General features: G+C 36.4%; 1 protein-coding gene and 1 long non-coding RNA gene across 3 annotated transcripts in view; one reads left to right on the top strand and one right to left on the bottom strand.

The window, feature by feature from the left end:
- Positions 1-12,899, top strand: part of LOC306986188 — a 92,393-nt gene that overhangs the window by 45,543 nt on the left and 33,951 nt on the right. The gene's annotated exons all lie outside the window — the stretch shown is intronic.
- Positions 698-12,443, bottom strand: lca5 (lebercilin LCA5). Of its 2 annotated transcripts, XM_079588915.1 has the most exons (9): positions 12,017-12,443; positions 9,848-10,195; positions 8,018-8,553; positions 7,228-7,365; positions 7,022-7,118; positions 6,566-6,699; positions 5,297-5,332; positions 4,291-4,534; positions 698-3,723 (listed from the first exon to the last, which is right to left on the bottom strand). In XM_079588915.1, exons 1-9 carry the CDS (start codon positions 12,045-12,047, stop codon positions 2,930-2,932), a joined length of 2,358 nt encoding a protein of 785 aa, XP_079445041.1. In that variant the 5' UTR covers positions 12,048-12,443; the 3' UTR covers positions 698-2,929. The 2 variants fall into 2 exon arrangements, with proteins under 2 accessions (XP_079445041.1, XP_079445042.1); XM_079588916.1 differs by lacking the exon at positions 5,297-5,332 and having other exon boundaries at positions 4,291-4,531.

The raw sequence follows: 12,899 nt of genomic DNA, 5'->3' as shown, positions 1-12,899 counted from the left end.
TTTATGAATTTTATTTTATTTATGTATTAATACCTCTACTGCAGTATCACACCAGTTAAAAAAGCATGAATGGATAAGAAACGCGAATCTGTAACATAAAGTGCATTGTGAGATACAAACAAATCTCACAGAAAGGTCACATTTCACCCCAAAAACCACCTTCATGATTCTAAAATAGGTTTAATTATGGATGAAATGTGACCTAGACATTTTCCATTTTCTTGACAGGTTTCACCAGATGCAAGCTATAAACATATAACAGATTAATTATTGCTATAACCGATTCACATGTGACTGTCATGTGATTTCAAGGTTAAATGCATAGAACCATTTGCCCACAAGCTCACAATAGCATCCCTCCACAATGACCTCACAATTGCCACATCTCTGCCACGACCTTACAATGGATGACATTCTATAGTAAGTTCACAATAGTTAACATTCTACCATGCTTCACAACACACATGTATCTCTGGAAGCTTGCTGCACTCAAGAGAAGACAATCAGATATTTCCTGTTAATGATAGAGGTTGTTCATGTGTCAAGCACACATTATAGGCCACGCATGGATCTGATTCTGGATATCACTCCATACACAATGTCATGTGCTGACTAATGGTCTTGCATATTCCAGTGTGTATGATGTTTTTGACATGGCTCTTTCAAAAGCTTGTGAAAAGATGTAACAAAGACACTTAAACCATAAAAACTGTATTTGAATAATCATTGAGGATCACTATTTCAAATTCAGCCATACAATACAAAAGTGATTACAGAGACAAATAAAATAAAATTTTAGCCATTGTAATATTATAAAATAAAATAATTTTTCGCAATGAAGTATTTTAGTGCTACAGTAAGATGTTGGAAAAGAGTAAAATGACAATCATAGATCTCATTCAGAACTCCAAAACTCATTTTTAAATAGAAAGTGAGTACTAGATACTTTTCAACCTGATTGATGTTCAGATGGGCGCCAGATTTTGTTCTTTAAAAAAAAAAAAAAGTGGCCCTGAAGTGAAAATATCTTTTGTAATTAAAACCATTAAATATAATACAATTTGTAGTATCAAGAAACAATATCAAGCACATTGTTTTTAGTATTTCACAACAGATTTAACCGTTATTGAGATTGAAATGAACCCAGAAATGCTTTATAAATAAAAACCAAATCACTACAATTTTTATAGAGCTAGTTAAACATATCTGCTAATTACACACACTTTTTTTTTTTAAACAACCACCTGACAAAATCTCACAATGACCCATGAGTGGTTTTACATTGATGAGCCTGGGCTTTATGAAACATCCAAGTATACATTATCTACTTATTCATATATATAAAAAAATAAAACATCTCATTGTGTGTAAGATAAGCAGGCAAATAAAGAAACTGTATTAACTGCAAATTCTAGTGAAATTCAAAGTCAAATTATGTCAGAGATTTCTAGTTATGAAATGGTTAAACTAACAAGGATCATACTGTGCACACAATAACAAAAACATATACTGTGGCCCCCTCAAAAAATATCTGTTCACTTATATCACACATATAAATATAAGTATCACTGTGTAAAATAACAAAATATCAAACCAAATTACATTTATCTGTTGGCGCAATTACAATTTTCAAGAAAACCATTTTAGAAAAATAATTTTTAAAACTTTGAACTGTTCACATTGGGACCAGTTAGTAAGATCTGAGAAAATGCCACTTGGCTAGATATTTTGTTATCTAATGCAATGAAATTCAGTTATTTTTAATTGTCCATATTTTGTGGGTGCCCTGTAAAGAGATAATTTGATTATTTGGCTCATCATTTAATCTATAAACTTGACTATATCTTATAAACCAGACACTCTCCTTTGTCGAGTAATAGACTGAACATTTATCTAAAGTGAGGTGAAGGGGGAGAGACTAAAAAGTGCTGTGTGGGAGGACTGGTTCAGAGAAGACACAGCCCAGACCTGAGTCAGCCAAGCCACAGCGTGGCTCTCTGAGGACAAAGCTCTGTCACAGTCATATCAGTACCGAAAGCGCAGAGCCTTTTCCTTTCAAACAAACACATACAGTAAACTGAATCTCACACAAGACTATCGGCTAATGCACCCCACCCTCTATCTCTACTTATCACGCTCTTGTTTAGTAAGAAAATCTGAATACAACATTAACTATAGCTACTTTCCATGTGGTATGCAAGGGAGTTTCTCAGCAAGTATAACAACACACAGAGGTAGAGTCCAACATGACCTGGTCATTGGTGCATTGTTTTTTATCGTCCATCAATATTACTTTTCCGATATGAAAACGTTCAATGAAATGAAACCTGATAGTTTCAATCAGTCAAAAAAACTGAAACACATTGTGACCTTGCTAATCATATTTTTGTTTTGCTGGCTTAAAATTTGATATATTCCACATAAGTGGTGAAAAAAAATGGCTAAAAACCTTTTGGCGTCCTTGATAAACATTCATTTAAGGTACAAGTCGTTTAGAAAATGTGCAAGTCACAACGGATGTTTCCCTCCAAGACAGGTGGTGTGTTCTTGATTTGAATCACTCACACTGATTACATCAGAGAGGGTCAGATTATCATTCTAACAGTTTGACTTTAACTATATATTACGCTGTGGTTCCTAAAAAGAGTTACCGGCCAACAGGCGAGGTTTTTTACCCCACATTTGGTGCATAGCGAGTGTTAATTTAGGTCCCTTTGTATACCTAACCATGAAAATAGTGTAATTGAGAAAGTCTTCCTCTATGATTTTGCCGGAAGTGTTGAAAAAGAGGCGTGTTGGCAAACGAAGCATTGTTTAATCAGAGATTACTTCATAAGGACGCACAAAACCAAATATCAGAGGTGTTTTGAATTCTCTCTTCTGCTTTCAAGAAATGGATTCCTTCTTATTGACTATAAAAGTGCCCTATTCACAGTGTGACTTCCTCTATGTCATCATCAAATGATGTAATGGCTCTGACCGTGGGTCGGCTCTCAGAGACTTGTAGAGTGCTTCTATTGTTGGGGAGAGAACTGATGTTTAATCCATTTGGTGTGTCTGAGTCCCTCCTTCGTCCATTCACTGGTCCTGATGGGAACTGGGTTGTTAGAGGGGGGTTTAGAATCTCCATCTTGCTGGATGGATCTGAAGAAGGTGGAGTGGCTGTGGCCCCAAAAAGCTGCTGCATGAGGTTGGACTTCCTCTCTTTGACCAGGCCACTCAGATCCAGCCCTTCATCCGCTTCTCGGGGTGACTGATTTGTGTTTCGTGTGCTCAAACCTGTACGGGGGGCAGATTTACCGAAAGAAGGGGCATAGCTGCCAAAAGAAAGATCAAGATCCGCACTAGGTCCTTGTGTTCTGTGACCACCTCCTCTTCTCCCACTCCCAAATGTGTTTGTGTTCTCCTCTGGCTCGGTGAATTTAAAAATACCGTTGTGGTTACGTTTCTCGGACAACCGTAGAGGAGAGCGGACACTTCCCGTGTCATCAGAGAAGAAGTCTGAGTCTTGACCCTGAGTCTGCATGTCGATCTGATGCATCTTAAGCAATAGCTGCTCTTTGCGCTGGCGTTCCTCTTCCGCACACTCTTCTTGATTGGCCTGGATCTCCAGATTTCTCGCTTTATGTTGTAACTCTTCCAGTTCACGCTGCTTCCTGCTCTCTTCCTCCTTTGGAGATATAGACAAGCCATTCCTCCAATCTTCTTCCTCTCTAACCAGGCCTATTTTATAAGAAACTGAATGATTAATCATTTAAGTTGCAAACATGCATAACAGCAATTGCACTACCTAAAAATCGTATTCAGCAAAGATGCATTAAATAGTTTAAAAGTGACTACAGACTTTCACATTGTTATAAAAATTGTATTTTAAATAAATAACATGCTGTTCTTTTGACCTTTCTATTAATCAAAGAATCCTGAAACAGGTATCATGTATTCCACAATAATTAATTAATAATAAAAAATTAAGCAGCACAACATTGATAAAAGTTAAGAAATGTTTCCTGAGCGCTAAATCATGCCATCACAGGAATAAATTACATTTTAAAATATACTAAGATAGAAAATGGTTTTTTACAGTAGTTTTATCACATAAACACAGCCTTGGTGAGCAGACATTTTCAAATACAAAAGAGCTTCTGGTTTAAGCTATATTAACAGTACGGTACTTCATTTACTCATGGATTTTTCATTCAAATGGTTGCGGTAATAATATAATTTTTTTTTTTTATGTATGCATGTCTTTAACTGTGACGGGATGGCATCTACGACCGGTTACATTCCTACCTCTGTTTCCCTTTAAGTTCTTCTCATTTGAGCTGGGCTGTTGATCTAGTCTTTGCCTCTCCTTGACTTTCAGCATCTCCGTTTCTCTTTCTCTGTCCTGCAATGTGTCTTTTTCTCTCTCCTTATCCCTTGTCTGTTCCATCACAGATTCCATGCCTCTTTCATTCTCCCTTTCTTTCCAAAACTGTTGGATCTTCCATTCCTTTGCTTCTTTCAGTCTCTGCTCTTTTTCTTGTTGATCCTGCTGATGTATCGTAGGGGAAAAAAAGGATGACAAACAAAGGATCAGAAGAGAGTAAAAAACAAAGCTCATAATTTGCTCACTGAAATGTCATGTATGTGTTAAAAGGGATAGTCTGCTGCACAAAATGAAAATTGTCATCATTTTCTCACCCTCATGATGTTTAAATGTGGCATTCAGTTGGCATTTCTCAATCACTTAAAAGACACACAAGAGCCAATAACATTTGGCATTACTAACATCAAACCTGACACAAAATATTTGAATATACATTAACAGCAGCTATTGCAGAGAATTTGATCTACTTATATGATGCTTTATGGTGTTATATTTTTGTCATTTTTAGAGCTCCTGCTCACAATTTAATTTAACTGTAAGGGAGAAGTTTCACACAAAAAAAATGCATTTGAAATGACACAAGGGTGAGTAAATGATGACCTTCAAACGTGTATAAAACATCTCTACCATAGATAAATAAAATAATAAATATTCTATCAGAGCTGGGATATTCTTAATACTCTTGGCATTCTTAATTCAGATTAATCTAAGGATCATTCATGGACACTCAAGCTGTAAAACTAATCAGCCAGGTTACTAGTGTTCTTCTGTTGATTTTGACTATTTGGCAGAGGTTAAGAGGTCAGCACTTCATGCAGCAATGCAATGCTCAATTAAAGATGTGAAGATTTGCTTTGGGAGCCAGCATATGAACTACTATTCTATTGTGTGCTGCATGCTGGTATAGGACAGACTTATAAGGCCAACCTTTTTTACTCTGTGGTTCACAGCAGGCTTTTGATCCTGAAAGTCAATCATTAAAAATTACATTAAAAGGTTAATTAACAAGGAAACTCACAGGTATGTAAGCTAACGCAAAGATCGATAAAACAGAATGAGAAAGAGAGACAAGAAAGGTGTTCATTAAGCACAAGCTAAATCAAACATCAACAAAAGAATAACTGCGAAGAGTATAAAAATGAAAGAAGATGAAACAGACACATGATAGATTTTCCTCAAATTTTAGAGACATTTTATAATGTGTTTCTAGCTCAATATGCAGCAATTATGTACTCTGTTCTAAAATTTAGTGAGCTGCCTACAGAGGTGGCATTTTAAGGCCTCAGATGATTTTACAAAAAGTTATTTCAGTCTAAAGTTATTTTAATCAAGATAGCAGACAAAGACAGAAGTGTCAATAATAAACATTACATTTGAACATATTGAATTATTATTTAAATTATATTTATTTAATATTTAGTAATCATTAAATTATGTAAACAATACAATTTTTTTTCAAAAATATACATTTATTATTTTACCCAACATCTGTGTATGATCTATTTTCATGGTTATTAGAGTATCACATTAATAGTTTAGCAACATATTAAAGGGATAGTTCACCCAACAAAAATTTATTCTGTCATAATTTACTCACCCTCAAGTTGTTCCAAACTTGTATGAATTTCTTTCTTCTGTTGAACACAAAAAAAGATATTTTGAAGAATGTCGTAACTAAACAGTTGATGGACCCCATTGACTTCCATAGTAATTTCTTTCCATACTATGCGAGTCAATGGGGTCCATCAACTGTTTGGTTACACACATTATTTAAAATATATTATTTTGTGTTCAGCAGAAGTACACAATTCATACAGGTTTGGAACAACTTGAGGCTGAGTAAATGATGACAGAATTCTCCTTTTTGGGTGAACTTAATGTCAAAATCTGAATGAGATACTATTTGTGAGTTGCTTCCTAAGTAGAGTGTTACAAATCAGTTCAATGACGTTTTGGATACGCAACCTATATAGGCAATATAAAAAAAAAAAGGCAGCTCACTAGATTTTGAAACAAAGCTATAGTGAACGCTGGGCTAATTAATTTAATGCCATATAATAAACTGAATATCTGTGCGGTTAAATGCAATTTTATGAACTAGAGGTCTCTTATGTTTAATAAATAAATTGATTTCAACAAAACAAATACAAAAAGACATGTCACTTATAAGTTCTTTATCAAGCAGGCTGTACGTGCCTTCAGGGAGATGTAGTCATCGCCTTGGTTGTCAGGTGGGATTCCGTTGGTAAGAGCTGGAGGAGGCGATGGGAAGTCCAATGAGGACGTTCTGTCCTCTGTCTGTACTGCTTTAGTGCTGGTTGTATTTGAGCCTTCAACACAAACATGTTACAAATGACATAGATTCCTGGCACAAACACATACATTCATTATATATACTATTCCATTCAAGGCCCTTCAGTCCTTACAACATCTCTTCAAACACTCTCATATCTAATCCATAGAACCACTGTAAAACAAAGCTGAAACACATGGGGATATACAGTAATCGCCACAGGAATATGTTTGTTATGGAGTCATTACTTGTCTGCTAGTAGTAGTTATGGACTGAATGTTTAGGTGTCCTGGGAGGAAGCTGAATAGTACAGTTGTGTAATTAGACTTAGATGAGCCTATCAATAATCGCTGATCTACCTTTCCGTTTGCTGCCATTCTCTACTTCTTTTCTGGAAGAAGTTTTAAGCATCCTGTTAGCGTAGATGTTACGAGTATCCAGCTCCTTTTCTTTCTCCTGAAATAAGATGCAAAAAATGAACATGGTGTGATGGGTTTGCGATTAAATTAAAAAACATCTAACGCTGGATACAGATTGTGGGTGTTCTAAGTACAGTATTTGGTACCTTTAATTTAGTGCAAAGTTTCTCCACTTCCTCCTGTTGGGCTTTAACTTCCTGTTGTGCATCGTGAGTTCTCCTCCTCTCATTAGCTAGCTGCCTTTGAAAGCTCCCACTACTCAGCTCCATGTTCTTCTCCAATTCCTGATGACACACACAAACATATACATAAACACATACTGACAGCGTGATCCTTACAGGATGAAGTCACTGCAGTCATAACTCTTAAAAATGAATTTATTTTTAGGAAAATAAGACACCAGGGCAATATCCAATCTTGATCATTGTCATTATTAATATTTATAAATGTATTCAATATATTTATTATATAAATTTCAATTAATAAAAATTGTATAATAATTATATAATATAAAAAATATTATTTATTATTATTTATTACAGAAATATAAAAAAAATTCTCATCAATTTTTGTCAGAGTTTTCTTTACAAAGAGAATTTGTAAAAATCAGTTAGCATTATATGAATGTAAAAAAATAAATTATATATTTATTATAATTATACAAGAAAATTAATACATAAACCTAGCTGATTGCTGATAATTTTTCATCTACTTTGTTGTTAGTCAGTAGATAATTTAACCTAGTTGAGTTGACAAAAAGTTGACAAGAAAAATTCACAACCAAATGTTTAAGTTTGCAAGGCATACAAATGCATTTACATGACCAAAACATGTACGGTAGATATAGCGCTAGCCCAACAAGTGACAGTTTGCTCGGGACAGCTAGCTATCCTTATTGTTGAGCCCTGCAATGTTGCTTTCTTGTAATTATTTTACCTTTACTCTGTGTTCACTTTCTTGTAATTTGCCTTGAGCGTACATCAGTTTTCGTGACAGTTCCTCCCTCTCTCCAAGATTCTGGTCATCTGCAAGTTGCTGCAGTTTCTGAAGCTGGCTGCGACAGCGCTGGAGCTGGACGTCCGTTTCCTTGAGGCTGCGTTCAGCTGTGCGCTGGCTCTCCTGACTGCGCCGCAGCCTCTCGCGGAGCACGTGAGTCTCATTGTTGTGACGAGACAGCAGCTGTGAGATCTCGCTCTCGGTGTCATCGTAGCGATGCAGGGCTTTCTCTTGCCGCAGCTGTAGCTGTCGCAGTAAACGGTTCTCGCGCTGCAGCTTGTCTGTATGCAGCCTCAGCTCAGACAACGCGTTCTTCAACTCGTTGATCTTTAGCAGACGTGCAGACAGCATGCGCTTGGTGACGGGGTCCACTTCTTTGGATGGAGCGTCTTTACTCAAACTTTGTGATCGGATGCCTCCTGATTGCTGCTGAGGATGATGGGGTGGGAGACGGCGTGACACACCTTTATGCACACCTGAAAAGAATAATAAATATAAGTACACATAAGTAAATAAGGCCTTAAAAAAACACAGCACACACACACAAATATGTGTGGTTATTACCATATATCTGAATAGAAACATACATGCACATATTAAATATATATTTACATTTTTTATATATATTTTACTGTATTTTTGACCTTCAGAAATCATTGTACTCTGCTGATTTGGTGCACAAGTAACAATGTTGAAAACGGTTTGTGCTACTTAATATTTTTGTGGAAAGCATGATACATTTGTTCAGGACTCTGATTCAGCATTTATTAAAAAAAAGTAAAAGTCTTTATTGGTTCATTATTTAAAACTTAGGACCATTTTAATGAAACCTTGCTGAATGAAAGTAAACTTAATGTTCACATACATTTGAATGGTAGTGTACAATCCAACATTCCTATTAATATATTAGCATTGGCCAAGTAATTTTCTATTCAAATTATGCTTGATGCTAAATATCTCTTGTGCAATCTGGTGGTCGTTATTGGTACTGCAGGACACAACAGTTATTTCCTAAAAGATGCTGTAGTCTAGTTTTCAGAGTTAATTATGACCTGGCCATGTCCTCGACAGGTTTTGTGAGAAAGCGTTAATTTATAAGACTGTATGATTGAGTATCTTTTGAGTGAGAACATCACACTGCTGCCCATCACTCAGATCTGGATGATTCACAGCAATCAGAGTGTCTCAAGAAAATTAACTGAAAAAAAAAAATACACTGGCCATGCGCTAGATTAGATCAAGATTTAGATGCTGATGGCCTTGATCATCATGTTAATTATGTTACACCTGTAACTAGTGGATAAGAGGACATCTCAGACTAATTTAATGCGCTTGACTTTCGGGATTGCTGATGAATTTGTTCCATTATGTTGCTGGCTTTTAATAAAGTGAGTGCAAAGGAGAGGTAAACAAGGTTTTGCATAAACAGTACTTGAGTTAAATGAACAAGTGCGAAACCTTGCCAGCAATCATTATCCAAACATGATTTGGGATCAATTCAATGAGCATCTTGTGCTTCAATGAAACATGTGACTTTATGCACAAAGCACATTTTATTTATATATTATAATTATACTTGTAGTATGCACATGGTCAGTTACTTATGTGATCAGTGACTTAAAAATTGTGCATAATCTTAAATATTTCTTCTTCTTTTTACATCATAATGATTCTTTGTTTTTCTATTTTTGTTTTTCTTCTTCCTAGATTTTCAATGGGATTTCAGACTTTTGGACTGGATGTGTTTGCCTATTATGTGCGTGTGTATACCTGTTCGATGTAAGGGGCTGCTGGACACTCTCTTAGATCTCCCTTTTCTGTGTGGAGATGGAGAGGCTGACGAGAGCGACCGATCCGAGTGCGAGATGTTTTCATAATCATCCGAGTAGAAAGAGGCACTGCTGCGATCTCCATCCGAACACCGATCGCGGTCTGGGTCTCCAGTCGGCTCTTGTGTTCTGGTTCGCGCATTATCCCCAGCCGAGCTCCCAATGTCTTTCCAGTATTTCTCCTTTTTCCCAGAATGTCGAGGAGATTCTGAGATCTTCGCGTCACTTCGGTGAGACAATCGGCTGTGCTCTGATTCCTGATTTTCTGCATGCAAGTCCATGTCTTCCCCTGCAATACAGTTCACAATGATCCAGACAACATCAGACTGAGACTGAACGGAATATGCGCTTCACTCACTATTAATAAACAGCACACATCCCTTCAAACACACAAATCAAAAAAGGCACGGTATGTTTGCAAATCAGGTTGTGAGTTTGGGTGTGAGCTTTGAGCGAATCGTGGCATAAATCCAGACACTAAGCCGTCTGAGAGGCTTCATCAAGATTGAATCAAGACAACGTCAAATTTGAGGCTCATTCACAATAGTAACGTGTTATTAATTCTCAACTAGTACTGTTAGATATACAATGTCCAGCCAGGCGAGCCAAGACACTAACAGATATGATGTATTCAGCCATAAAATTTGGTACATTATTACTTTAGGCACGGTCGAGCAAATCTCAAACACTAAGCCACTTAGATATGTGGTTGCCAGACACTTTCTTACCAAAACATGGCATAAATTGTGTTGTGATGATGGTCTCAAATTGAGTACAAATAAGAAATCACCAAGTGTCACTAAGAACAAAGAGTCAATAGAGCTGGTTGCAAGACAAAAATGAGCCACAGCAGATCTGTGGTGTATCGTCATAAAATAAGCAAGATTTATGACGCTTTTGTAAGGCTACTGACAAGTCCTCCTTTTTCTGTCCCTGAACCTGCAGAATCCTGATATCCTCTCTGGTCTCGGTCACCATGGAGATTGAGTATGCCCTTTGTAAGCGACCAATAATATCATTCACTCCTTAATGGCATGCTAAACACATTCAATTACTGCCTCACCTTTCACCTCCCTCTATTTTGGTAAAGTGTTTCTATGGCATCCATTAAGACGTGTCAAATTTGTTTTAGTTTTTGCACACACACACACACAAAAAAAGGTGGATATATAGGCCTATATATTCTTTAAAGTTGATATAACATATTTGCCTAAAAGTTGAGTTAACGTCAAAAATAAAGGAAATCTTGAATTTATAAGACCTTTACCAAAAATATCAGGCATATTTGCTACTAACAAATTTTAATTATAGCTTAGCCCCCCCAAAAAAGTCCTTACAAATTAGTTTTGAATTAATCTGTAATTGAGATAATTTTTTTGTTATATTCTGCCACAGACCTATTATTGACTTTAGGAAAGGAATATTTAGCAAATGCAAAACTGATACATAGCACACAAACAGAGAGTGTTTTTACACATAAGACATTCATACATAGGGTCAGTCTAATGTTAAAACCCTTTTTAAATGACCAAGGAGAAGCCCATTACACAGTGTTTTGTACATATGTGATGAACTGGCATCAAGCACTGAAACCACCTGCACTGACAGGCCAGTTTGACTTTGAGTGGCCTTAGTAACCATCACAACAACAAATGTAAATCAGTTTGGTTGACATTCTTATAAAAATTGACTCAAACTTGAGTAAAAAACATAAAGTGATTAACGTTATATAAAAATATATAGGCTATAATTCAGAAATATATAGCATTCACTTTAGATGAACTTACAATAATGAAGAAATTATAGGCACTGTTGCCAAATATCATATCAAAAGAGCTGAATTCAGAACTCGGGAAATAAGTCAGCTTAGCCTTAGTCCAACTACAGGTGTCCATAAACAACAGGAAGTCGGTCAACATGTCTTTATTTAAAACAAAACAATGTCTGACTGCATCTTAATAAGAGTATCATTGTATCACGGAAGAAGCTGCTGGTGTTTCTTATTTACTAACGTTAACTGGTTGTTAGTGTTTTCCGAGTGACAAAAGGATTAGCAAACCCTGAACGTACACTGGAAGAACGCGCGTGAAATTATCTTAAAAGTACTTACCAGTTTCTTGTTCTTCAGTCAGTTTCTTCATAACATGGCTCGATTAACGGCTCGCAAACTCGCTAGCCAGCCACATGACGAGCTAGCTGGATTATATCGTGCAACTAGGACAACACACAACACTCTCAACTGGAGAGACGACACCAAACGATTAGCAAAACCTTATACAATACGGTAAAGAGAGAGCGAATGCGGATGTTTGGTCGTCTATCATTTAATCAAGCGTCATCTGAGGTCGATTATGGTGGATATTGTAGCTTTTGAAGAGGAATATGTGCTTTACTGAAGGAGTTGGTGAAATCTCTGAATCCACGCCTCGCCTTCTGCTACTGGACTAGTGTCATAGTGACGCCTCTCCATGGCAACGTGCGCGCCCCTGTCACTCCGTCACCACTTGTTGAGCTCGGCTGATATTACACTGACAGACAGACAGGCTTCAGGCGTCGGTGTATTATTAAAAGGAGCAAAACAGCAAAACTCGTCAGAAAGACATACAATAAAAGCAAGTCATGAGTCAGACTGGCATTAATAGCTGAAATAATAAGACATTAAAAACTTTACTTATTTAGCAGTTAGTTATGACCGCACTAGATGATAGGCTATTTAAATAAATAAAAAATATAATATTATTTTAGTTAAAATGTGTTTATATATAAAATATACATTTTCATATTATATATTTTTCCAACAGGAACAATGTTAAAATATTAACTAAAATGACAAAACAAAAAACAGCTTTTGTCCTACATGTAGCTTTGCAGGTCGCTTTCTTAAAGCGTCTTGGAGACGTTTCTTATGGATTTATTCTGTTTCCTCGTGTAATCACTGAAAGACTCGATGATGGTGAGATCAGATCTCAGTGTGGAGCATACTGGCTGTTGTC

This window comes from Phoxinus phoxinus, assembly GCF_949152265.1.
Source record: "Phoxinus phoxinus genome assembly, chromosome: 18".
In the NCBI taxonomy this organism is placed as follows: Eukaryota; Metazoa; Chordata; class Actinopteri; order Cypriniformes; family Leuciscidae; genus Phoxinus; species Phoxinus phoxinus.
This window is presented reverse-complemented; position numbering and strand designations above follow the sequence as displayed.

Excerpts from the sequence above, each read along its gene's own strand:
- lca5 (XM_079588915.1), bottom strand. The coding sequence starts at position 12,047 with ATGAAGAAACTGACTGAAGAACAAGAAACTG. Across the intron at positions 10,196-12,016 it reads GACTGAAGAACAAGAAACTG|GGGAAGACATGGACTTGCAT; the intron begins GTAAGTACTTTT and ends ACTGTATTGCAG. Across the intron at positions 8,554-9,847 it reads CAGCCCCTTACATCGAACAG|GTGTGCATAAAGGTGTGTCA; the intron begins GTATACACACGC and ends TATTCTTTTCAG.